The 26,946-nt window shown below is 43.1% G+C and overlaps 1 protein-coding gene across 11 annotated transcripts in view; it reads right to left on the bottom strand.

The window, feature by feature from the left end:
• Positions 1-26,946, bottom strand: part of MTA1 (metastasis associated 1) — a 148,040-nt gene that overhangs the window by 38,899 nt on the left and 82,195 nt on the right. For 8 of the 11 annotated variants that reach the window (XM_061584418.1, XM_061584379.1, XM_061584353.1 and 5 more), the window contains 2 exons: positions 18,079-18,231; positions 16,707-16,742 (listed from right to left, as the gene is read on the bottom strand). In XM_061584418.1, the coding sequence (XP_061440402.1) occupies positions 16,707-16,742; positions 18,079-18,231 (189 nt within the window). Of the gene's footprint in view, positions 1-14,952; positions 15,066-16,706; positions 16,743-18,064; positions 18,232-26,946 lie in introns of all 11 variants that reach the window. The other 3 variants (XR_009757874.1, XM_061584359.1, XM_061584407.1) reach the window with 3 other exon arrangements.

The raw sequence follows: 26,946 nt of genomic DNA on the forward strand, positions 1-26,946 counted from the left end.
AGTGCCTTTTTACCAGCTTTGGCTGGTAAGACAGCTGCAGCAATTTCTGGACCGAAATAGCCTGACCGCTTTTGTCCATGTACTCGTAATCTCCAGGCTGGATTACTGTAATGCGTTCTATGTGGGGCTACCCTTGAAGTTGGTCTGGAAGCTGCAGCTGGTGCAAAATGCAGCGGCTAGACTGCTCAATGGGGTAGCGTATCACCAATATGTCACCTCACTCCTGAATGAATTACACTGGCTACCTATTAGCTACTGGGCTAAGTTCAAGGTTCTAGTTTTGATGTGCAAAGCCCTATACAGGTTGGGACCAGGATACCTGAAAGACCGTCTTACCCCTTATATACCCAGTCAATCACTGCGTTCTGCAGGTGAGGGCCTCCTGTAGATACCATCTTATCAGGAGGTCCGTTCTGCACAATATAGGAAACGGACCTTTAGTGTGGCGGCACCTACCCTGTGGAATTCCCTCCCCTTAAATATTAGGCAGGTACCATCTCTGCTATCTTTTCGGCGCCTTTTGAAGACTTTCCTCTTTCAACAAGCCTTTAAGGTTGAGACCTATCCCAGTCTGCGTCTGTGTTAGAATTGCTTAATATATTTTTTAATGCTTTTTAACCCCTTTTTAAAGTTGTTTTTTAAATGTTTTTAACGCTGTTTTGTTTTAATGTATTTTAAGAACTGTTTTTATGATGTTTTAAAGTGTTATTAGCACTTTTTTTTGCCGCCCTGGGCTCCTGCTGGGAGGAAGGGCAGGATACAAATTAAATAATAAATAAATAAATAAATAAATAAATAAATAAATAAATAGAATGAGAACAGCTGAAGGTTCTAAACTGGGGTTTCCAACCCTTTGGGCTTGTGGAACATCTGGAATTTTGAGAAATTGCTATGGGCATCACTGTCCTTACTTATGTTATTTATTTATCAAAATATTTGTTTACTGCTATTTCATTAAAAACATCAAAGTGGTTTACAACACATTAAGCAACCACCACCACAGAATAAAAACATAAAAAATAGAATAAAAATGGTCAACTGTTGTGAAGAAGAGCATCTTCTTAATTGCTTGTGTAAGCCTGGTAGAACAAAAAGGTTTTCAGCAGGTGCTTAAAAGTTAAAACAGAAGGTTCCTGCTGAATCTCTGTCCTAAACAGACAGAGAGAGAGCACGCACACACACACATTGCTTTTCCATAGGGTTTGGGTAAAAGTTTGATCCAGTAGAATTAAAAGAGACCTATCCTGAATTTGCATGATTTTATATGGAGTATTGCCCCCCCAAAAAACCCACCACGAAAGCAAAGACTATAGATGCAGACTGCCCAGGAAAGATCACACATCTCGTGCTTGCCAGCACCACAAGAACATTGATCCACGGCACAGATCCTCATGGATCTTCATGATTTGCACGTAGGATAGCACAAGCCACCAACAAATCACAAAACACATCTGTTGACACAGAGATGACATATGAACATATTGAGGGGATCCCTTGTAAAAATTATGAGGAACCATAAAGATCCACACCTAAGATCCGTTTTGGTTTTGCACATGGCAGGACTGGAAAGTTTCTGGATCCACAATTTTTATGATGGCTGATCAGTCAATGGAGTCAGATGTGATTTGTGATTTGATGGTGGTTTGGGGGTCGGACCCCTGGAAAACCTATGCACTTTTAAGACGATCTGATGAGCGTGTGTGTGTATATGCGTGCACATGCGTGAGAGACTGTTCTTTCCTCCTGTGGCAGTCACTGTTTTTCTTCCTATACATGGAGCTAAAAGAGGAAGTGGGAAATAGCAACTCTCTTCCTCTTTCACCTTTATTATTTTCCCCAAGGGAAAAAAGGTAACCACCCTCACCAGCTCATGACAGAGGGGGCAGTGAGTATATGTATGGGGGAAAGAGGTTGCTCCCGCAACAGGTAAGTCTTAGGTGCCACATTGGTGAGCCCAGTTTTAAACAGTGCTTTAACTCATTCATTGTAGGAAATTAAAACATTGGCTTCACTATAGGACAGCAGAGGGAGTGGACTGAATCTGGAGACACCTTTAATAACCTTATTCAAAAGCTCTCTTTCTCTCCTGAAGCTTACTTTGAACACTGGCTTCTCTTCATAACTTTCTCAGAATTGGTTTTGCTGGGCCTAATTAGGTCCATTGGCTTAGTGTGTGCCCCTAAAAAGTTAAATAGTTACAAAAGAGCTCTTTTTCCCAGGCAGCTCTGCCTCTGTTGATTTGAATACAAAGTTGTGTTTGGACAGTATGAAAAAAATAGCTGGAAAATGGTAACTTAGAGACAGTACAATTCCCATAAAATGTGTATAAATTCATTTGTCTACACTCTATTTTATGCTACAAATATTTTAACTTAAAGCATTTATTTAGATAAAATAATAGTGGGAATAATAAAATGCTGTAGAAATTAAAAGAGCAATCCTACCCTTTAGTGACACTAGCTGAAAGGCCATAGGATATAGTGGAAACCCAGTTGTGCCATTGGAACGCAATATATGCCACTTACATGACAGATGTATTAGGAGAACACCGTTGGTATGCTGATGGAATTCTCTGGCAAAGACACACTGGTGGAAAGGCTAAAATGGGGCAGAGTCATGGGTAAGATGGGGTGCCACAAGGGAGGAGCACTTATGCTGTATCCTATACTATTCAACACCATGAATTCAACATATACTATTCAACAACAACTTTGCACAAATCCTGCACCTTAGGGGATTTTCTTCCCAAGAACTTCAATGGAAGAGAAAAATTAAAAACATAGTCGCCCCCATGATAACAACCACCTCATCCACTTCACCACTGGAAAAAGGAAGAGCTGTGGCTCCGTGGTAGAGCTTATGTTTTGCACGCAGAAGGTTCCAGGTTCAATCTCCAGTATCTCCAGATATGACTGGGAAACCAAAGTCTGAAACCCTGAAGAGCCACTGCAAGTCAAAGTAGACAATACAGAGGTAGATGGACCAAATGAAACTGACTTGGAATAAGGCAGTTTCTTATGTTCTATGTTCCTAAAGCATAGAGTATGGCATCATTCAGCACCTAATCACAGCACATTTTCATCAGTATATAAACCCCACCCAGGAAGACCATAACTCAAATCACTGGTACGCAGAATGGGGCTTTCTTTCTCACTCATGCATATTTAACAGCTCACCAGGAAGAAGAGGAAGGACGTTTTTCTACAAAATAGGAGCACCTTGCACAAAGCAGCTTGCTTCCAGAACACACACAGGAACTTCAGCATAGTACTAATCCTTCTCTGCTAAGAACCCTAGCAGGTACCTCACTTTGGAACTTCACACACAAAGACTTGATAGCAACCCATATCCACTCCAGCTACTAGGGTTGCAAGAAAAGAGTGCCCCACACAAATAGGGAAGAACACATGATGCACAGTTTAACTGTCTCCCATGTCTTCCCCACCCATTTCCCATATATGAATAATGAATCTTGTCTGAACTGTATCGCTCTCACATTCCCCAGCCCCACCCCTGATAACAGGAGAGCAGTGGGCGGTATTCAACTAAAATGACTTCCACTTGTGCAACAGGACTCTTCTCTCTCTCTCTCTTCCCCCCCCCCAAATGCCTGCACCATTCCAAAAACTGCTAGAGATGGTTGGGAGAATTCTAAGAATAGATTTGGAGGATATATGGGGGAGGAGAGTAGGGGAAAAACTCAATGGGCAAGTGGAACTTGTTTTGCATGTGAAAGGAGTTTCTTAGCCGTATGAAGATGATGACTGCATGTCTTCCACACAGGGAAAGCACACTTTACCATATATAGTTAAGCTCGCTGTTGGCAAAGAACAAGCACTGTTCCAGATATTACCACTGCTGGCCAAACACTCCGGAGCACTTTTGCTTTACAGAATCATAGCATGAGTTGTCCAGTACAACCCCGAAGAGGGAGTATGATGACAATCACTGCAGTTTCCCTCTTCCTCCATGGGGAGGGTGGGAGGCTAAGACATGCACATTAGCAGGGCGCTCAGGTCACAACACCCCTCTCCTCTCATTCCCACTTCTATCTACCTTCCTCATAAAAAAACTACTGTGTATCCAGGTACAAAGATATTCATGGTCTCCAGCCTCAGTTCCTCAAGCTCAAAAAGGCATGAATAGGTAGAAAAGTGACTTTCAGTGAAAGTCATCTTTCTTTGCTCTCATATCTTCCAGGTCAGATAATATTGATTTGCCAGACACCTCAGACACACTCTCAGTGCAGTCTCTACTTGTAGGAGCCAAGAGCTGCAGAATCAGGCAATGGCCTTTTAAGAGCATGGGCCGCTCCTCAGTGGGCTGGGGACCACCAGCAGCACCAGACCAGCTAGTTTTCAGAAGGCCTCAGCATCTTGTTCTGAAAGCAGTTCTCTCTTGTGTGGATGAGAATGCTTCAGTCTTCCACAGAGCTCTGACAGACTCTGCCTTGCCTGAATATGTCAACTGTATCTGCATGAATCTGCCTTCCAAAAAGTAAGCCTGCCCTAATAGTCAGTGTCTCTGCTGCGGCCAGCTTACCCTGTGAACCCTGAACCATGACAGGACAGCTTGCCTCTCCACACAGGTGCAGAATGGAATAAGCCTTCACAGAAAAGCAGGCCCAACCTACTGAGAACAAATCTCACAATTCACAGTGGCAAATCTGACCCTACAAGGGCAGTTCTGTAAAACCAAGGTTCCCACAATGTCCTCCTCCATTGCAGTGTCCAGCAGAAGATGCCTGGTAAGCCTGCTGAAAAAGTTCAGAGAACAATGCCAGATACACATGGACCTCCATCCTGAAGTTTCCCTTGGACTAGGTTCAGGGGTTTTGTGTTCAGTCTGTTGAATGACAGTAAGGTCAAATGGGTTACACATCTCTCTTGGAGTCAAGCACACTTTTGGACAACTGGACTGCTTACCTTGTGGTATTCAAATGGGCTTTCAAAGACCCCCAGAAGAAGGGTTGCTAATTGCCATGTAAAAAAATATTTATATGCAAGAAATGTACAGCATCAAAAAGAGGACACAAATAAGAAAAGAAGAAATCAGAAAAATAACAATTCAAATCCTATAGTTCTTGGGTATATTTTACTAAAACATGAATCTAATTGTCTTTTAGTTCTTGCTTACATTATTAACTATCATATCTATTTCTACATTTTAGGTATCATATGGAGATAGGTGAAGGGAAATTGGAATTGTCAGGATTCTTTCAAGAAATATTAAAACTGCCAGAGCTTGGGGTCTGTACTAAACCAAACTACAGGCATACCCCGCTTAACGTTGCTTCACTTAAAGTAGCTTCGCTATAATGGACATGCTCCATACGCCACCATCCCCCACTTAACGTACGTGCGCTTCGCAATTACGGACACTTAATGGCATGACGCCGCTGCCATCTAGTGGCGATTGCACTGCAGTACATGCATAGATAATTGCTTCACTTTAAGCACATTTTCACTTTACATACACGCTCCGGTCCCATTGCGTAGGTTAAAGCGGGGTATGCCTGTAGTGCATTTCAGTTACATGAACTGAAGTGAGTCTTCATTCTTAGTTATGACCTGACCCCCACAACCCTTGGAGACATCATACGTAAATGCCTATACATTGAGAGACACCTGGAATTTTGCCAAGGAACCCACTTGCAATCTTCCACTTCAATCCCTGGTAACATTGGTACACAGGGACCTCCTCTTGCCCCTCAGACAAGCAGTAAGTCCAATCCTATTGTCAGCAGATGAAAACAATCACTGATGATGCCTGAAAATGTGCCTGTATTGTTGACAGGTAGGATATTGTCTTTTTAAAGAATATTTATAAATGGCTAACATTATAAAACACCATAGGAGTGTACAAAATGAAAACAAGAAAAGCAGCAAAGACAGATAAAACCATTTTTATTTTGTATTAGCTTCCCCAGCCAAGAACCCGAGCAACTCTAAGGGCCTGCTGTAATAGACCTACTGCAGCCAGCCCATCACAGGAGGCGTTCCCTGCAGAGTCAGCCAGAAGCCCCCCTCTGCTTCCCCTTGAGCTTACACCTCACTCAAGGCATCTAATCGATCTATGTTATGGTAGAGTTAGGGACCTGTAGTTATTTCATCAAACTCCTTTGTAGCATTATATAGGATACCTGTAAGGCCCAGGTCCAGTCCCATCTTGATGGAAGCGAGTGACCTTTATCCTCCAACCCCATATGGTACAAAACTTGTAGCTTAAATTCAAAAGCCACCACAAAATTAAAGTCACTGGAATTCTCTTGTTGTTGTATCATGTTTTTACCAGAGGTGGCACCAGGGGGAACAGACGTAATACCATGCAACATAGAACTGATATATTGTGTTTGTTGTAGTTCACCAGGTTGGCTACAGGGTGGCATATCAGTAGGACCTCCTAATGATGTGTTGTTATTAAGTGGCTGTCTTTGCAGCCCTTGACCAGAGGGGGTAGCAGAGACAATAGCATTGGGCTCAAGGTGTTGTAAAGGCAACTGACCAGAGGTGGTAGCAGTCTCAACGCAACTTAAAGAAGCTACATTTGCATGATTAGAAATAAGCAATTGCTTGTTTACAGGTGAGATTGAATTTAAATGGACCTGTGGATCTGGTACACATTCAGACTCCTCTTCTGCACCAGACAGATCTTTCTCATTTAGTAACTCCAGACAAGCCCATATAATATCTGCAGCTTCTCAGCACCCACTGCCTGTCCCACTATTGTGTTATGGCTCTGGGTCTATGCCTCTACTTTGCCTGTCATTGCTGCCGCTACCGTGGAGCTGTTCAGGCCTTGCACAGATAAAAGAGCTTGCTGACATTTTCACTACCACGGGACCACTTGAGCTGTGCTGCACTGCCATTGGTGGGTATTTTAAAGTTCCAAGATGGTGAGCGCTACTTTTCACCCTAGCTCACTTTAACACTTATGTCTTCCCCTGCCCCTGCATTTTCTTTACATTCTTGGACATGGTAGATTTTAAAATGCAATTTTTAATCCCGAAAGAGAATGATTGTTCTGGTGGAATGGGCTGCAGTTACTTAATAATCAGAGCAATAAGATCCAATTCATTAATTGGGGTAATCAAATAGTCAAATTAATTCTTTGGGAAATCGGCAATGCAATTAATTAGAGCTTGCACAATTAGTGACATCGATGATCAAAGTAGGAATTAATTGTTAGAAACAAGGCTAATCAATTGGCAAGTATTTAATGAGGGGAAAAGTTCACTGCTTTAAAGGAAACACATAATGGAGGGAACAGCAGCAGTAAAAAGTTAGCAGTAAAACATAAGCAGTTTAACAAGGAATTCTATGAATCTGGTCACACACAAACACAGACTTACACTCTCCCAACATTGCAAACTCACTTGCACGCTTCCCCCATGGGTTCAACGGAATCAAGGCCAGAAGAGTGTCAGCAAAAAGGACCTGTTCAAGTGAGGCAGAAACTGAGGTTCCAGGGGAGAGGCTACCCAGAAGCAGCCTGATGTTTTTCAGCCTCTTCAAGCAATTAGTGGATAACAACCCAATTGGTGGTATCCGTGCCCACTCTCGAATGTAGTCACAACACTTGGCTGCTGTAACTCCTAAGTGTTCTAGCAGTTGATGAATTACAGCTGAACAACATTCTGATAAATTGAGACACACCTCAAATCCATGTTAAGCAAGATGTCCTCTAGTGATTGGATAAAGCACTTATACACCACTTGGACTGAGTAGAGTTCCTTGGGGAGATTTCAACATAGCCAGCTGTACTGATGGATTGCTACAAGAATGGTAGAGTGATATTTCAGATTGTACAAAACACTCCATCAAGTCTCAAAGAGCTTCTGGTGGTCTGAGATAAGATAGGTCACAGGGGTGGTGAACCTTTGGCACTCCGGATATTGCTGAACTACAATTCCCATCAACCCCAGCAAGCATGGCCCATGGGCAGGGATGATGGGAGTTGTGGTTCAGCAACATCTGGAGTGCCAAAGGTTTGCCACCCCTGAGATAAGAGGGTTCATTGGTACATGACAATATGTGAGACCTGTCTGTGCATGTGCAAAAGACAAAGCCCATTGCCCAGAGGGTCTAAAAAAAGGGCAGGCAGAATGTTGATCACAATCATAGAATCACAGATAGAATCATAGAATCATAGAGTTGGAAGGGGCCTTATAATAAATAACAATAATAAATTTAATTTTTGTGTCGCCTATCTGGCCGAAACCACCTTGTAGACCATCGAGTCCAACCCCCTGCTCACAGCAGGAAATCCACAGCTAGAGCATCTCCCGCAGACAGCTGTCCAGCCTCTGCTTGAAGACATCCAGCGAAGGGGATCCCACCACCTCCCTAGGCAGTCGGTTCCATTGCCGAACTCAAAACTGTCTGGAGTATCTTAGGAACTGCCTCGCCCCTTATGAACTTCCCTAGGAACTTTGCTTTACATGTGGGGCTCTTCTCTCTTTCCCACCCACACCAATGAATGTGCAGCTTCTCACAAAATATTTCCCATGGCCAAAAAATTTAAGTCCCTTCTTTATGCAATAAAACCCTTCAGCACTACTTATGTAGCTGGCCCCATGAGTGGAACAGGTAGCCTTCTGAGAATATTGCCGCCCTGGATTCCTACTGGGAGGAAAGGCAGGAAATCAATGTATGTATGTATGTTTCTATCTGTCTATCAGCTTGGAGATCCTGGATTTCAACATGCTACCTAATAACTTAAATTTCCCAATATCATTGGTGCCAACATGTGCCAGAAGCCCTGCCTCCTCTGCAGCAATATCTACCAGTCTATATAGAGTATGTGAAATGTCTGCATTAAGCTAGCAAGTATGTGGACTGTCACAAGCCCTTCTTGTGTTTATAACCACCAGATCACACACTACAAGAAGTCCCCCACCCTCAAAACATATATTTGGTGTGAGAGGGTATCATCCAAGGATTTCTAAAGGATCATTTCCCTCTTCCTCAGAAGGATGCCCTCTTTCCCCGAGATACTCATTTCCATGACAGCACAGGGACTGTCGGAAAAGGAGCAGAGTGCTTCTCTCAGAACCCAGAATGTCTTGTCTATATACCTCTCTTGGCTTCTCCAGTTCAACTACCTTGGTCTTATGGGAATGAAAGCCAGAAGCTCATTGCACTGAGCACATACCCATAACTTCTGTGCCACAGGCAGATATTAATTCACGTGACACTGTGGAATACATTGGATAGCTCCCACAACCCTATCAGCTTTCCACCTTTATAATTGGTTTTTGTATATAAGACCTGTTTAATTGAAAGGCTAAGACTGCCCTGGCCTCTCCCTGTTGCTAAACTTCCACAGGTGCTTAACTCACCTGGTTGCTCTCTGTTTTCCTTGATGCTTGTTGCTGAGGCTGGGGTGCTTTGTTAGCTGGGGCTCCCTTGGGTTTATAGAATTTCATTCCCTCACGATCTAGCTCTAGATTTATACTCCAAGACAGCTCCCAATTTTTGCTATAACCAGCTAGATTACAAGGGGCTAGTTTCAACAATGGGCTTCCCACAACTGATACTCAAATGCCCTCAACATTCCACGGATTCTAGAAACCACTGAGCATGGGTCTTTGTCAGGGCATTTTGGGGTTTCTTTTTTTGCATACCTGTGGGGACCCTAAAGTTTAAAGAGTTCCAATTTTGTCTGCAGATAACCTCATTCCATGCCTAGCAGATAGGCATCAGACTACCAAATTGGATACTTGAAGGAATACAATTAAATGATGATGTCATACAGAAATTATTCTTTATGAAGTGGCTCAAATCAAAGTTCTGGTTTTAAACTTTAAGGCCCTAAACAACTTGAGACCTTGTTATCTTAAGGATTGCTTTCTGCCATATATTCTTCTCTGTATGTCTGTTCAAAATCTGAAGGCCTAACTCCAGATTCCTTGTGAGAGTGCTAAGGGCACCATGGCTGCCATAGGGGCATGGCATAAGACAACATGTTTACCATGAGAAGTCAGCTATATCCTGCTGGTCTCTATTATGGAAAGACAAACTATTAAAGGCACAGAACCCTGTTTTCCCCAATGCCAATTCTAAACCAAAGCCTAGGCTGCCATCCTGTATCCACTTACCATGAAACACAAAGGGACTTACTTCTGAAGTAGACATTATTATTATTATTTAAAATATTTATACCCCGCCCTTTCTCAAAAGACTCAGGGCGGCTTACAATTAAAACATAATTAGACTAAAAAACCATCAAAACAAGAATCAAAACAAGAATACAATTAAACAGTTAAAAGTACATTAAATCCTAAATAGATTAAAAAATGATAAACATTATTAATTAAAAGCCCGTCTAAACAAAACAGTCTTCAACTGGGTACGAAAAGACGATAACGAGGGAGCCGTACGAACCACATTGGGGAGAGAGTTCCATAATCTAGGGGCAGCCACTGAGAAGGCCCTATGCTGTGTCTGCGCAAGAAAAACTTGCGAAGAAGATGGAATAGAAAGAAGAGTCTCACCAGATGATCTCAAAGGCCGAGCAGGTTCATAAGGGGAGATACGATCTAACAGATAGCCTGGACCTAAGCTGTATAGGGCTTTATAGGTCAAAACCAGCACTTTGAATTGTGCCCGGAAACAAATTGGCAGCCAGTGGAGCTGGTACAGTAGAGGGGTTGTACGTTCTCTAAGTCCAGCACCAGTTAACATTCTGGCTGCAGCTCTTTGTACCAATTTAAGTTTCCGAGCAGTCTTCAAGGGCAGACCCACGTAGAGCGCGTTACCGTAGTCTAATCGGGATGTAACTAGTGCATGTGTCACCATAGTCAAGTCTGACAAATCAAGGAACGGGCGCAGCTGGCGTATCAATCTTAATTGAGCAAAAGCACTCCCTGCTACAGCAGAGGCCTGTGCCTCCAGGCTCAAAGCCAAGTCCAGGAGTACTCCCAAGCTGCGGACCTGTGATTTCAGGGGGAGTGTAACCCCGTCCAGCACAAGTTGGATCCCTATTCCCCGATCCGCCCTCCGACTGACAAGGAGCACCTCTGTCTTGTCAGGATTTAATTTCAGCCTGTTCATCCTCATCCAGTCCACCACTGATACCAGGCATCGATTCAGAGTCTGGACGGCTTCCTTGGTTTCATTAGGTGGAAAAGAGAAGTAGAGTTGGGTGTCATCTGCATATTGGTGGCACCAAACCCCAAAACTCCGGATAACCTCTCCCAGCGGTTTCATATAAATATTAAACAACATGGGGGACAAAACTGAACCTTGAGGGACCCCATAGGTCAATGGCCAAGGAGTCGAACAGGCATCCCCCATGACCACCTTCTGGGTTCGCCCCTCTAGAAAGGACCGGAGCCACTGGAACACCATGCCTCCAAGTCCCATCCCAGCAAGGCGGCCAAACAAGATACCATGGTCGATGGTATCGAAAGCAGCTGAGAGATCCAGTAAAACTAACAGGGACACACTCCCCCTGTCCAGTTCCATGCGTAGGTCATCCACCAAGGCGACCAAAGCCATCTCGGTCCCATGACCGGGCCTGAAACCAGATTGGAATGGATCTAAATAGTCCGTTTCATCCAAAAACCTCTGGAGTTGGGTAGCCACCACCCGCTCTATTATCTTGCCCAAAAAAGAGATATTGGAGACTGGGTGATAGTTAACTAACAATGCAGGGTCCAGGGAGGGTTTTTTCAGTAAAGGTCTTATTACTGCCTCCTTTAAACAGGGCGGAATTCTTCCCTGAAACAAGGAGGCATTAATCACCTCCGTGGCCCAATCAACCAGCCCCCCCCCGGCATTTTTTATAAGCCAGGAAGGGCAAGGATCCAATATGCAGGTGGTAGGACGCACCCCTCCAAGGATTTTGTCCACATCCTCGGGTTGGACAGGCTGAAAGGAATCCATTCTAATCAAACAAGCAGGAGCCATAGCTACATCCCCAGAGACTGTATTAATTTTGGTGTCTAAGTCAGAACGAATCTGGGCAACTTTCTCTGTGAAATGCCGCGCAAATTCATGACAACGGGCTGCTGAGTGGTCATCATCATGGTCACACGGGTCGGAGCTTAGAAGGCTCCTGACCACTCAGAACAGTTCTGCCGGACAAGACTTGGCAGACGCGATAGAGGCAGAGAAGAAAACTTTCTTCTGAGCCCGGACTGCCATAGAATAGGTCTTTAAATAGCCTCTAGCCCGTGTTCGATCAGATTCACTCTGAGTTCTCCGCCAACGATGCTCTAGTCTTCTTTCGCGTTTCATCATACCCAGCTCCTCGGTAAACCAAGGAGCAGATTTAGGTCCAATCCGCGAAAGGAGACGCTTAGGAGCGATTGTGTCCACTGCCCTGGTCATTTCCTCATTCCAGAGGTCGACCAGAGCTTCGACAGAATCACCTCCCAAGGTGACAGGAAAATCCCCAAGAGCCGTCAGGAAACCGTCTGGTTCCATCAGTCTCCTGGGGCGGACCATTCTAATTGGTCCTCCACCCCTGCGGAGGTTCTGAGTCCCAGTAAGTCTAAACCTGACCAGGTAGTGATCTGTCCATGACAACGGAACTAATGAAAGTTCCTCCACACCAAGATCACAAATATCTCCTCCAACACAAAAAACAAGGTCCAAAGTGTGACCGGCAATATGGGTAGGGCCTGATATTACTTGGGACATTGTACTGTAAGTTAAGTATACACAGTGAATTCTTAATGAGTCCCTGGACATCAGCTTCTGCAGAGCAGGAAACATGCTTAATCTCTTTGCACAGTTTTCACATTTTACATGGGCATTTGGGGAGAGGATTTTTTAAAATCCACCTGCACTTATCATGTAACAATATTTGCAGAAAATAATTTCTAGGACAAACCCATCACAGGAAAAAGGAAGAACAAACTATGGAGATTCCAAAAGATACTAGAAAATAAGATGTAAGTGGGAAAATAGAAACTCTTTAGGACTCCAGGGATTCCTATTGCTTGGTGTCCAAACAGCACACTTATCAATCACACCCTGACTTCACTCATTTAGCTAAAAACAGACGTGGGAACAGCCATGATGGCTCATCTCACAGAGAACTTTTAGAAGGGTCCCTGTGCATTTTCTGCTTCTTAAGTTTTCTGCTTCTATGAGGGTTAGAAACTTACTTTTTTTAAAAGCCCAGTGTCTGGGGCCTCTTATTGCAGACATAAAGGAAGGCCTTTGTGTGTCTCATGGTGCCTGTGGGCACTGGGTTGGCAACCCCGGTGTAAAGAATGAAAAAGCCTTGCTTCTGCTTCAAGAATTCCTGGGAACAACCATATATCATGATGCAGCGGCGTTCCTGGGGGCATTCTGTCCCCAGAATGTGATAGGATTGCTGAGAGCACCCAAGCCATGGTTTTAAGCAGCAGCAAGACATTTTGTTGTTTTATGGGTTGTTTAACATTTAGATGTTTGCTCTATTTTAATTTGGTTAGTCTAGATACAATTTTGTTCTTAGCATATATATCTAAATATCTTTAGTTCTTGTAAAAAAGCCACAACACTTCACAACTAGTAATCTGATAATTTTGTTTATAGTAAATAAGTAAAATAGCAATCTCATATTGTTAAACTTTATTATCCATTTCTGTGTAAAGTATTTCTTATTGTTATAGTCTCCCCAAAGAAGGATTATTTCAAAACACATTGGGCAAGAACAAATTCTTTTTCAAGCACCTGGAGTTGTTTCCTTGTTGCTGCCTTGTTCAACTTTCAAATTCTTCTATCTTTTCAAATTCTTCTTCTGTCTTTTAACCTGACCTAGTCTGCCGTCAGCAACAACATGAAAGTGTCCCCTATATCTCAGAAAGGATTAGGAGGAAGAACCATGTTGGGCAGAACAATCCAAACCCTGGCCAGGGAACAGGGGACCCACTGCTGTATCCACAACCCCGCCACTTGCACAGGCCAGAGTGGAAGGTGAGAGGCATTGCTTTACAATTAGGGCCCTTGGGGAATTTCTAGGGCTTTGGATTCACTGGATCCAAAGCTGCTAGTGCCCCATTCCCATCCTGGAATGCCCTGTTAACAGGGCTCTCCACTGCCTACCTCTGGTGGAAGAACCACCGGGGGAAGCTTACCACCAGCTTGGGTTGGAGCCCTCCTAACGTCACTCCTTTCTGCTGGCAGAGGCTAGCAGAGAGGATACTACCACCCCCACCATTACTGTTCTGGGTGGGGGTTGCTCTCTTAAACAGGAAAGTTACAAATGTTCTTTCTGGAAATGGTCTTGTTTATGTGGGAATGAACAGAGTTTAAATAACTCATTTAGTTCAGGAAGCATATGGATCACACAGAAAGAAATTGTCTTACTTCATTATTTATAAGAATAATCTACCGTGGAAAATCCTGTAGAATAAAATCCTACAGGGGACACCCTGACTCTTCTATAGGCAGCTTCTCACAATTGTGATAAGATTCTGAAATTAACACAAGCTCCTTAAGATTGCTTTTAAGCTTCTTAGATTTATTTCAAGTTTGATGTTCATTATGCTCTTCATATTGTGTATTATTTAGTTTGATGTTATGAAATCAGGTGTCAATGAGTTTTTGTATCAAGTTATATATAAAAATTAAAGGTTAATATAATACTGCTACCTGATGCAAAGAGGTTGCTGTGTTTCCCACATAGGAAGGTGAACACTGAGCAACCTAAGGCTAACCTAAATACTGAGGTTGTGAAAACCTACCTATATGGTAAGCCAGAAACTGGCTTGGAAACTTTTAGCTGAAAAGAAGCATAAAACGTTTTAAATAAACGAACTGTGCTATACAATAATGTAATATACCTAAAATATTTTCTGCCATGTTCAGTTCTGAGAAGCTAAAATTCATAAGAAGACATCCATTACTATCAAATTTGTCACTTTAAAATTAGTTTATGCAGTTCAGGTTCTCCATTGTCTTTTGGAAGAGGTGAGCAACAATATACTGCTATATGTTATGAAATGAAGCTTACCCTCATCTTTTAAAAATGTTGTCATGTCTCTTCTCCAGAGGAATGGATTATGTGGGAAATTAATGATTGCAGACAAGTGATACCTTCTTCATCCCCCTCCTCATATAGTCAGTCTTGTGAAACAGAATCCAGACATGAATGGCATAATTATGGTTATTGTATCCTACCCCACACTAGAGGGAGAAGGGGTTCCTTTCCTGGTCAATTCGTTTCTCAAACTTAGAAAGTTATTGCTTCATTAGGTTGAAACTATGCCATAGGTTGCCGATTGTCAACAGTTATTACTATTCAAACTGTTTATTCTTGAGACTTTACTACTCCAACACACTATTCACAGACAGACTGAAGACTTCTAAGGCGACATACTTTCTGAGATGAGCCACCAAGAAATGATAGTTTAATTACCAATTAAAGCTGTTGTGAATGGTCACTTAATTCTGTACCTTTTCTATTTCATTGCCATCTGATTCTCTGTTTACATTTTTTCTAAACTTGTATCTTGCCAGCTGAGGATAAATCTTCATGCATCTGATGAAATATGCTACAGTCCATGAAAGCTTGTGCTATAATAAATTTGTTAGGCTACCCTTCTGCAAGACTCTTTTTTTGAGATGTATATCACACCTTTTGGGACAGTATAGTCATCCAAGGCAGAATTCCAACTGCATAGGCTTTTAAGTTGTTTTCACCCATAAAGCCTTACATACCTTGCATACCTCAAAAAAATCTCTTCCCCTGAAAGCCACCACAGCCTCCGAAACACTACAGCAGGGACGATCAATCACCAGCCCATGTGCTAGATGTAGCCCACAGAGCTTTCCCCATCACCCCATAGGCTCTTCACCTCTACTACCACAATGAGGCTTTGAAAACCTCCCATTGAAGCCAAAATGTGGTGTGGGGGGACACTGAGGAAGGGCTAAACTGTGCAGCTGCAATCTCCCACTCCTCAAAACACCCACTCTTGGTCCACATTTAGACTTTACATTTAGACCCCATAAGGATGGGAAAAATATCTACTGGCTTCAACAGGAGGATTTTTAGAAGCCTAATTGTAGTTTGGGGGGGGGAGAGAGAAATGTTTGGGCCTGTATTAAGTGTGTGATTGTGTGTGTGTGCTTAGTTTGCAGTTGTGAGTGTGCACATGTGATCATGCATCCCTGTGTATGTGCTAATGGCAAGCCATAATGTGCACGTCTCGCCTTCCTACTTTAGGTCTAGGCCAGGCCCTCAACAGCTTTTGACCAGGGTAATGAGGCCCTCAGTCCAAAAAAGGTTCCCTGCCCTTGTACTAAAGCAGAGGCATGGTGCTGCTACTTCTACAAGGTTATATACAGCAACCGCAGGGGTGGCTGCTCTCCAGTTATGGAACACCCGTCCTCTGGATACTTGCCAAAAGTCAAACATCTCTCAGAAGGGCTTCTAAATCTGGACATTTTAGTCAGCTGCATTTAAATTGATAAGGGTGGGTATGGCTCATATTTTTATCATAAAACATCACCTTCTAAATCAGAGATTACACTGAAAGCTAGTCTGAAAACTGGCACATTATTTCAGGACATTAATGGCATGTGTATGAAATGGTAGGAAATTATGAAGGGAGGCAATGTATACAGACAATGTATAAACAATGTTTTCACACAACACAAAACGAGTGGTCACAGGCACAAACAAGCGAACTTCAAAAACCAGCAAATGAAACTAGAGAAGTTACACTGTCCTACCACAAGCCGAGTACAACTCCAAAATCTTACCCTTGCTAGGCATCAAAAGGCGCTTCTTCGTGTTGCCTGGTAGAACACAGTGAATAGAAATATTAAGAAACTGTATCAATGATCAGATATAGCATTATTTGAGAAGTTTAACTTAAATAAACAGATAACAAGTGTCATCTGTGTAGGCGTTTGCTTGCTTTGTAGAATGTTGACTTAATCCAGGAATCAGTTAGACAATGAATACTGCTTAATGCACAGTGCATCTGTATGGCAGATGTTATGGTGTATGGCCAGGAAAAAAAACTTTCAAAACATCCGCATTCTTAGGTAGCTGGGAATATTTGGTGAAAGAGTCACAACAAAGTATCAAAAGTTCATGAAACAAATTTCAGCAAAATTTTGCTTAACTGTGAATAACAATTTACACCATCTTTTCAGTACCTTCTACTGAATGCTTTATTTTCCAGCAAACCTTTTAAGTGGAGATTTTTATCCTAATCTACATCTGAATTGGACTTGAAATAATTTTTATATAGGTTTTTATTGTTAAATTACTTCAGGATGTTTTACAGGAAATGACTGATAATTCCATCAATCCATCAAACACACCCACACAACACATCTTTAAAATTGAATTCCTTGCCATGCTGCTCCCTACTGTATTAAATTAGGGCATGGCCAGCTACAATATTTCTCTGAGGACTATTGCAAATTACTTAATGTTTACTTATTATTTAATGTTTAATTCACAATGTTTAGCATTCTATGGGCAAACTGGGTGAACCCAGGAAAAATGAACCATTTATTAATACCTAAGTATATGTGACCCATTTTGGGTTTCTGTAGTAGCTAGTCAATCAGCCCTGCCACGCAACACTGTTTGCCCAGAGCATCCACGTGCATTTGCTTTGTAACACCTGCCAAACATCACCACACAATGTAAATAAGTAGAGGCACATTTTCTTGAGTAATATGCCACAGAATAAAATGCTCCAAAAGAATGGTTCATGTCAACTAGTCAGTACTCCACATTTTGTAGGATGTTAGTCTGGACTAGGGATGCAAAGGTCTGTGGGTCTTGGTTCTCTCCGTGTCTCATTTTCCCAACCTTAAATTCAGATCTCCACATTTCTGCATCAATTCACTTTTTAAAAAAAATCCTCACAAAAATTGTGCAGCATTTTAGTGTGAATTTCTCCTAACAAACACATTTCTATAGGCAGTTTTGACTAATGTATGAATTTTTGCAAGCAATTTCTCATCATATAATGTATTTTTGTATGTTATTTTGACTCATATATTCATTTTTATGCACACTTTCCCCAATATATACATTTTTGTAAACAGTGGTTGCAGACTTAAAAGTTACTCTACAAAATTTTACAAAACGTTAGTACCAGAAAATATTTACCATCCATCCCATTGTGCTGCTCATAGTTTCTTTTTCCCAGGATAGTTGGAGATCCATTGTTCATGACTGGAGCAAACTTAGCACAAGGCACACTATTGAGAGAGCCAGACAAACTCTTAGCAGGATCAGGTTTCAGAGGGCAGGGATGCGATTCTGTATGGAGAAAGCAGCATATTAGGGCCATACTACAAAAGATTTGTTTAAACCCAACACTGATCCAAACATGAATAAAGTAGGAAGAAGAGGACTACCCCATTTTTTAAAAGAACAAAATGTGTATGCAGGAGAGCTGAGCCCTCCCTTCCTATCGCCTCTGCGCCCTTTTCTTCCACCTAAGGTAACTTTTGGTATTGGAGCTCAGCTGGGGGAGAAAATTATCTGGGGACACAGAATGTAAAAAGGCAAGCTGCAAGCTGGCATGTAAGTACCCCACTTAATGAAAATTAGGAGGGCATGGCTCACTTTCGTATCTGCTATCATCATTGTAGTTTGAACCTTCATGAATGAACTTGAGGGTAAAAAGATACATGATAATCAAACTTCATTAAAATGTAAAATTATTACATTAACTGAACAATCCAAACCATCAGGTCTGCCAGCTGGGAGGGATCAGTTAGGATGAGGGGGCTCACACACACAGACTTGGTGGAGATAGCCCCACACTGGAAGAAAACCTGAATGCTGGTGAAAACGGTGAACCTGGCAGGCACAAGATACACTTGCTAGGAGCCATATCAGTGGAAAGGTCAAAAGCAGAGTGTGCCAAGGGCAGGGAATGGGTGTAGTGAGGGCTGGTCACAGGTCCACCATATCCAAACCTATCAAACACCTGCCATGTCCTTGGAACCTGGTGTAACTTACCGTATAAGACGACTTTTTAACCCTGGAAAATCTTCTCCAAAGTCGGGGGTCGTCTTATACGCCGGGGGTCGTCTTATTAGGGTTGCCATATTGCCCGGCTAGCCGGGTTTTACCCGGATTCTAAGCATGCCACCCGGTGCCTGGCTAGCCCCTTAGGTGGCCCGGATTCTCAGTTTTCATTTAAAAAAAAAATTAAGTTTCTAGGTGGTGCGGTTCTCGAGATATATATAAAAAAGTCAGGCACCCCCCCCCGGTTAAATCTTTTTTTAAACTACTGTATAGCACTTTGTAGCTTTAACCCCGCCCGTTCAGGATTTCAGCCAATCAGTGAAGTGTTTGTTTGGTGGCAGTGTCTGCAATTGCGAGGCCAGAAAATGGTGGTTTCCCCTCCTGTTTATCTGAAAATCTCATAAATTGGGTAGGTATATACATTTCAGTTTTTCCCCCTGTTGTGTGTAGGAGTCAGATCCTGGGCAGTGTTTTGAAAACCTTCCCAATAGTTGCTTTTGGGGGTAAAAACAGTGCTAATCCCATATGTCCAGAGTAAATCCTATTGAATTCAGTAGGAATTACTTTTGAGTAGACATGATTATGAATGTGCTGAAAATCAATGGGACTTTGGAGTGAATGTAAAAAAGAATTGTGTTTGTGTTCTCTTTCTGCCCCCCCCAGTCCTATTTTAAAGCAAGTAGGCAGGGCTTACTTAGGTATTGCAGTTTTTATTCTGTAGGAAACTAATACTGATTTTTAAAAAACTAATACTGATTTTTCTGCAATGACCAATTGGTTTGACAATAAACTATTATATGGGCTGTATGTATTTATACATCTGCAGTGTGTGCGTGTGTGTATGGAGTCTTTCCAACACCCCTGTGAGGTAGGGTTGGAAACCAAGGCAGCTCACAACAAGAAATAAAGCCATTTAAAATCCAATAACCATAAAAACAAGTATAAACAGTTGCAAAACAGTGTAAAGTGGCATGATTCGGAATTTTGGGTTGTGTGAATGAAGTTGCTTATCACTTGAGGTTGCATTTCTGTCCCTGTTTGAGTAAGCCCCATTGAATACGCTGGGACTTGCTTCTGGATAAATAAATTTAGGATTGCACTATAAATATCTTTACAGTTTGTGTAAATAATAAATATATTTGATAGTTATGCTTATATAAATATTTCTTCATTTATCATATTTTTGGTTTTTGGTTAGGAATCCTGACTGGTTGTGAGATGCTTAGTTTTTTGCCTTATAGGAATCTTGTTGTGGTTGGTATGGTATTACATTTAGGAAAGTGTTACTGCCTTCTGTATTTTTTTTCCTATTTGCATTTCACTTATCTTTATCCTCACTCCGTTACAGCCATAGAAGCAACAGCAGCATATGCAAGATAATTAACTCCCATTAGTGATAAGAACAAGAATTTATAATTATTATTTCAATTAAAACAAGAGGCTTATCAATACTTTGAAGAGGACCAGATATTTATTTTCTTTCTGAGCCCAGGACTGGGTCTTTCATGATGCCCGGTGTGTGTGTGTGTGTGTGGGGGGGGAGCAGGAGAGTAGTCGATAAGACAGACATCCTGGCATTGATAATCGAATTAGCAAGGTATGTGTGGGGTTGTTGTACACTTCCAGGCTCAGTTTCATTTTGAGTACGGAGATGGAACCTGTGTAGATGTGGTTGATCAAAGGGAGAAGAAATTTTGAGTTAAGCAAAGCTCTGCTTTTATAAAACCTAAGAAACATACAGTACTTTGAATGTCTGAGTGCCTGCACCAGTGGAATACTGGAGGAACTTGTAAAACTTGCTGCAACAGTATTTAGAACTGAGCATGTGGTGTGAAAGACTCCTTTTCCTAACATTTTGGCTTGTTTTTCTCTGACTGTGTATTTTTATTGTTTTTACTATATTTGTAAGCTGTGCTGAGCTCTGTTTTTAACAGCAAAAGGGCAGGATATAAATTCTCTTAATCAATCAATAAATACTCCATAGTGTTGGAAACTAGAGTCTAGGCATTTAATGTTGCTTTTAAAAAAAAGATTTCTCACATCTTTCCCCAGTTTTTGGTGGTAATTCCTAGGCACAAAAACAAAACAACTGGACAATCCAAATATTAATATTTATAAGTTTATAAGTGACAGTTTTCCTGCTAAGTACCTGCATGTCATAAGCAGGGGTAGTCTTATACGGCGAGTATATCCCAAACTCTATATTTTAACTGGAAAAGTTGGGGGTCGTCTTATACGCCGGAATATACGGTACACCGTTGAAAGAGCAGGGGTAAAAAAATTCAATCAACATATGAAAAAATGGAAGGGGTAGAAACGGGAGCCCAAAGACAAACCCAAGGCACTTTACACAAAAACATGGGACGTTGTGCAAAGTTAACCTCCATAGCTCATGGAAGGAAAGGGCTTTGCTAACATTCTTAACCAAAGCAGGAACTTTGTATCAGCGTGAGTGAAAACCATCTCCAGCAGAAAACCTTGCCACTCTGCAAGTTTAAGCGCAGGAAAGGGGGGAGCACATCCTTCCATAGCCAACCTCAGAATGAACCACACCCTCCCCCTTGTGTGGAGAGCCCAGAGGGCAGTGGGACCCTTAATAGCTGCCCCTGCTATGAGGCACTAGCTGCATATCCAGACAGTGAGCATTCACCCCTCCCCCAAAATTACTGACATGGAGTCTGGAACAGCAGGATCACAGCACACAGAGTCTGCAGGCTTCATGCCACACCCTCATAGGAATAGGGTGTTGTTCACTCCACGTGTGCTCTCCCACACTCACAAAACATCCATGCAATTGTGCTTTGTTTTGCAGGATCACATGCACGAGGCCCCATGCTACATCCCAAGGAGACCCACAGGGATAAGGTTTCAATTGCTTTTCTCATTACTCCTCCCTCCACATGGCAGGTGAGAAACATGGGAAGATGCACCATACAAGGACCCCTCACTCTCCTTACTCATCACCCACACCTGCACTAGGGCATGCTCACAAGTGCACAGCTATCAGCTATCCACTGTATGCCCCCCATGCTTCTTGCATTCACAGGCTGTTCCACAGGTGCTGCCACAGGAAACGACCCCCATTAGTTCATACAGCCAGGCTACTGCGCATCATGATACTGTAAGAATGGTTATCAACGCACCAGCACAAACCCTTTCTCAGGGTAACACCTGATACTGCTTAATTCTATCAATAAAAGAAGCTCAAACATTCACACTGTCTCTAGTTTATCCATGTGCTATCTCACAAAGGAAACACACTCATCCACCACGAAGGGTCCCCAGCAGCCCTCTTGGAGTGGCCACTAACAAATTGTTAAACCACAACTCCCACCATCTCCTGTTGCACAACATTATTGCCAGGCATGGTATTTCAGCCAGACCTACTAGACAGTAACATGGAACACATACCCCAGCTTTTCTCCAGTTGGGGAGAAAGTCCACAAGGAAGAAGTGGGGCTAGGGCATCGTAGCCATAACCCAACCTCTACCAGGGTGTGATCTGCCCTATATTGGAATAAGCCACAGATTGTAACAAAGAACAAGAAGTCAAAAATATAGTCTTTATAGGAGTATGTATGGCAGGCTGAATAGAAAGCTCTTCTCTTTAGTTCACTCCACACATTGCCAACACCCCATTCCTGTAACAGATGAAGTAGCTGCTTCTACCTTTGGCTGTCTTTCTCAAATTGTTTGTCAGACATTTTACTCAGAGTATCCACTGAAGATAGACCATGAACATTCCAATTAAAGTCTTCTCCAAGAATAACATTTCCTTGGGCAAAGGTTCAGAACTCCTTAAAAACGAGTGTAAGAAATATGTCTGACCTTGGTTGGAGGCATATATAGAACCAACCGTTATCATCCTTGTATTTGCCAATGTCCCCCATATGAAAAGAAAACAATTTATGTATGTCAGAACTTTTGAAACCTTAAAATCAAGTGCTGCATCCAAAACTGTATCTCTCCCTGATTATTTTAAGGTCCACAATGACAGTCTTTTATGAAATCATGTCTCCATGTGAAACCAATTTGCATCTTTCCTATCTAATACTATGTTCACAGAGCAAAATTATGCCAACCCAATCATGTCTTGAAATTAAATACCTCAAACTTCTGAGCCCCAGCTTTAAAGTTTGTCTTGATAGTGCGCATGAGAGCATTAACCGTACACTTTTACATCCAGGCTTTGCGAATCTACAGCTAAACACCAAGCATAATGCAGAAACAATGACCCATAAAACTTTCTTATGTAAAGGGGTACAGCAGAAATCATCTGGGGAGCCTCTGTAATGGCTTCAGAATACCTCAAAACATGATGAAAGAGGAAGGAATTCCCTCCCAGGGGCATTGTGATTACAGAACCAAGTACATTACCCCACTTCATGTTGCCTGGGCAAAGTAAGAACTTAGTCCATAAAGGGGGTTGTGTAGCAGGGTTGCCAGAAATCAAATTACGGGTGCTCAGCTGTATTTGGCAGCTGATGAGCAAAGAAAATAGCTAGGAGCAGTTGCTTAATCTGGTTTACTGTTCTGCAGGGATCTTTTGTGTGTACTGTGTTCTTTAGGGTTCAGATCCCATCCTCTGTCTGATAATTCCCCAGCTTGTCTTCTCCATCTGCAGTTTGCTCAGAGTGTGTAATCTCTGGAGGGGGATCCATCTCGAAGTTTGTGAGCAGGTCTGCTGCCTCTTTCTTGTTTGTTGCAGTGAATATGACCATACCTCTCAATGACAATCGGCTTAAAAGGGAAGCCCCATCTGTACTTTATGCCTGCTTCTCGTAACTTTCTAGTAAAAGGTTTCAGATAATGTTTTTTGCACAAGGTTTCTGGGGCAGATCTTGCAACATGGGGCGGTATACAAATGTTAATAACAACAACAACAACAACAACAACAACAATAATATCATATTTGGCTGGTTGTCATGAAAAACAGTCTGGACTTACCAGGTATGTCTCCAAATTTCATTCTTTTCACAGCGAGCAAAACAAAGAACCATATCTCTTATCTTAGGTTGGTGCTGTTATATATGTATGGCATTTTACAGTTGAACCTGAGATAAGTAGGTCATAACTTACGTTGTGAGACTTTGTATTTTACTGAGTATTTCTCATTATAAATGCTTTAATTTTTATATTGAATAGATATTACGTTAAGTATTGATATATATTGTTTTTTCTGTTCTGTGTTGTAAACCACCCTGGGGTCTCTTGACGAAGGGTGGTATATAAGTGGAATAAAATAAATAAAATAAATAAATTAGTGGGGCTCCCTTTTGGGGCTTAGGCTGACAGCTCTATGTGTATGCTCCAAGTCATCGACAGTCAGCTCCAGACCAGGGAAGAGGACCTTGAACCAGGTCACTATAAAGTTTACATTTTCCACAGGTAGCCTGCCATCAAGTGGGATATCATAGCTCCACCTATCGTCTGAAGGCAAGAATGTTCTGAAGTCAAGACTAGGGGCCTCAGGCCCCTCCCATTCTCCAGTTCATTCTTGCCTTCGTCTGAGGCAGTTGGATAGAATAGCGATAGCTTTTAGCTAAGTTTTCTGTGTTTGTATTTTGTGTAAAGGAGTGAGTGGAGCTGAGTGTGGTCGTTTACTCCCAATCCCTTCCCTCTGTCATTGCTTGGAAGTGTGTGGGACTGATTGTTTGCCTGTTTCTTTCCTTTACCGTGTTTTGATTTTGACTGGTATTTTTGAGGGAGTTGTTTCCTGTTTAGTCTCTCCCCCCTGGTTCCCTTTGTTGGGGACTGCGTTCCTTAGCCGGGAGACCGCGGTGGCGGCGGCTGGCTTTTTTCAGTCAGGGGCTTGCGGCTGCAGCCTTCTGTTCAGCGCCAATGCTGCTCCGTTCCATTTTCTTGCCGCCCGTTTCGGCAGCGGCCTGCCTTAGTTCCCTGGCCAGGTGCCTGGAGCTGCAGCTCCTTTCTTTCTAGCCTCAGCGGCGGCGTTTGATTTTTCCTTGGCTGCCGCCCCCCCCCACTCCAGCTCGCTCTGCGGCCGTTTTAAGAAGCTGCGACTGCGCTCCTCGGTTCTCCTGCGGCTATAAAGAGTACGCGGAGGCCCTTTTGCTTCCAGACGGCAGCAGTTTTCCTGGCGGTCTCTTTTTTGGGTCCCAGTGCCTTTCTGTGACTGCCATTGCTGTTTTTCTTGTCCCGACTGCCATTTTGTTTTTGCTAAATTTTCCTGCTCTTTTTAACGGGCACCTTTTTTGTTTGCACTCCTTCTAGCTCTTTCTCTGTCAGTTCATACCCTTAGCGATATTTAGACCTAGTCTTCATGTTTTTGTTTTAAACTAGAACTCCTTACAAGGCCCTTCAGTATAGTTGCTGTGCGTGTGCTGCAGGGTAAAGAGAATCCTGCACAAGGCTTTCCACTATAGTGGCTTGGACGTTACTGACGCTGCTTGGTACTGTGCATTCTCCCCCAACCGTGGGCGTGCACTAAGGCTGTTTGGAATTTGTGCATTCTACCCCAGCCGTGGGCGTGCACTATAGCCTTGGGTCTGTACATTCTCCCTCATCTGTGGGCGTGTACTGAAACCCCTCTCGTAGATACCTGATGGCGGATCAACAGCAACAGCCAGTAGCAGCTCAGACGTCAAAGGCAACTCCTTCATGTAAGGCTACTTCACACCACAAGTCGGCTAAACACAAGCCACTTAGACCACACACCAAGTCTGTTGCCAAAACTAAACATCTGTCCAGTCACAGCACTTCCAAAAGAGCACGCTATGTATCGGTTCCAGTTCCCGAGGAGGGGGGCCAAGAACAATTGACAGCCCTTTTTCATTCTCCTGCAGGGTCGTCTGAGGAGGAATTTCAAGGGTTCCCTGCCCAGCCAGCAGCCACCTGTCCGCCTCCTCCCATATTGCCCCCTAGGGCTCATTCATCATCCCAGCCTGATGAGCCCCCTGTAATCTTGCCTCAACAAGTGCAACTACCTCCCCCACCAGGGCTGCAGTTGTCTCATGAGTTCATATCACAATTACAAGACATGCTATCATTCTTTTCTCAAGCACAGTCACAGTCACAGGTCACTGACCTTCCTCAGCGGAGTGTGCACAGACAATCTGGCGCTATGGGCCATTATGGAGGCAATGAGGCAGATCCATCATGCTCACCAAACTCTTTCGACATTGCCAGGGGCAGGTTTGTCGATGAGATTGCCGGTGTGGAGGATCCGTCATATTCTCTGCAAGCTGAAGGTGACGAGTGGAGTGATCAGTCGGAACAGGAGGAGGACGCATCCTATCGCCTGTTCGATGCAGCCAATTATCATCCCCTTGCTCGCAGAGTCTTGAACACCTTAGGCCTCCAACCTCTGCAACCTGCGGCTGCCACTCCCCCTATTAAGGGGGGCAGGGTCTTGAGATCCCCTAAATCAACAGAGCACTACCTCCCTGTGCCAGATCCAATCGCTAAACTGGCCAAGGGTGAATGGTCTCGCCTGTTACAAACACGCCGTTTCGCAGCCCTTGCTGACAAGCTTTACACCTTGGCTCCGGAATTTACAAGTCAGCTAGCTGTCCCCGGTATTGACGAGCCGATTTCTGGTCTAGTTTCTTGATCCCTCCTGCCGAGGGAAGGGGACTCACATTTGAAGGACGCCTCTGAGAGGAGACTAGACTTTGCCTTACGAAGAAACCATGAGGCTACTGCCTTTGCCATGCGGGCTTCTGCATCAGCTTCCATCTTCTCAAGAGCAGCACTGATGTGGTTGGATGACCTTTTAGATGACCCCAATCCTGATCCTGTCTCTCTGAGAAAGTCCCTGGTGAAGTTACGCAAGATGGCGGCATTTGTGGCCGATGCCACTCTGGACTCTACTCAGCTGGGAGCAAGAGCCATGGCTGCTCAGGTAGTTGCTTGGCGAACTCTCTGGCTACGTCACTGGGAAGCAGATTCTACAGCCAGGGTCAACTTGTCTAGGGCACCCTTTGCTGGGTCACTACTTTTTGGTGAGGAAGCCCTAAAAGCAGTACTAGTGGACCCCAA

The sequence above is a fragment of the Rhineura floridana genome, chromosome 1 (assembly GCF_030035675.1).
Source record: "Rhineura floridana isolate rRhiFlo1 chromosome 1, rRhiFlo1.hap2, whole genome shotgun sequence".
In the NCBI taxonomy this organism is placed as follows: Eukaryota; Metazoa; Chordata; class Lepidosauria; order Squamata; family Rhineuridae; genus Rhineura; species Rhineura floridana.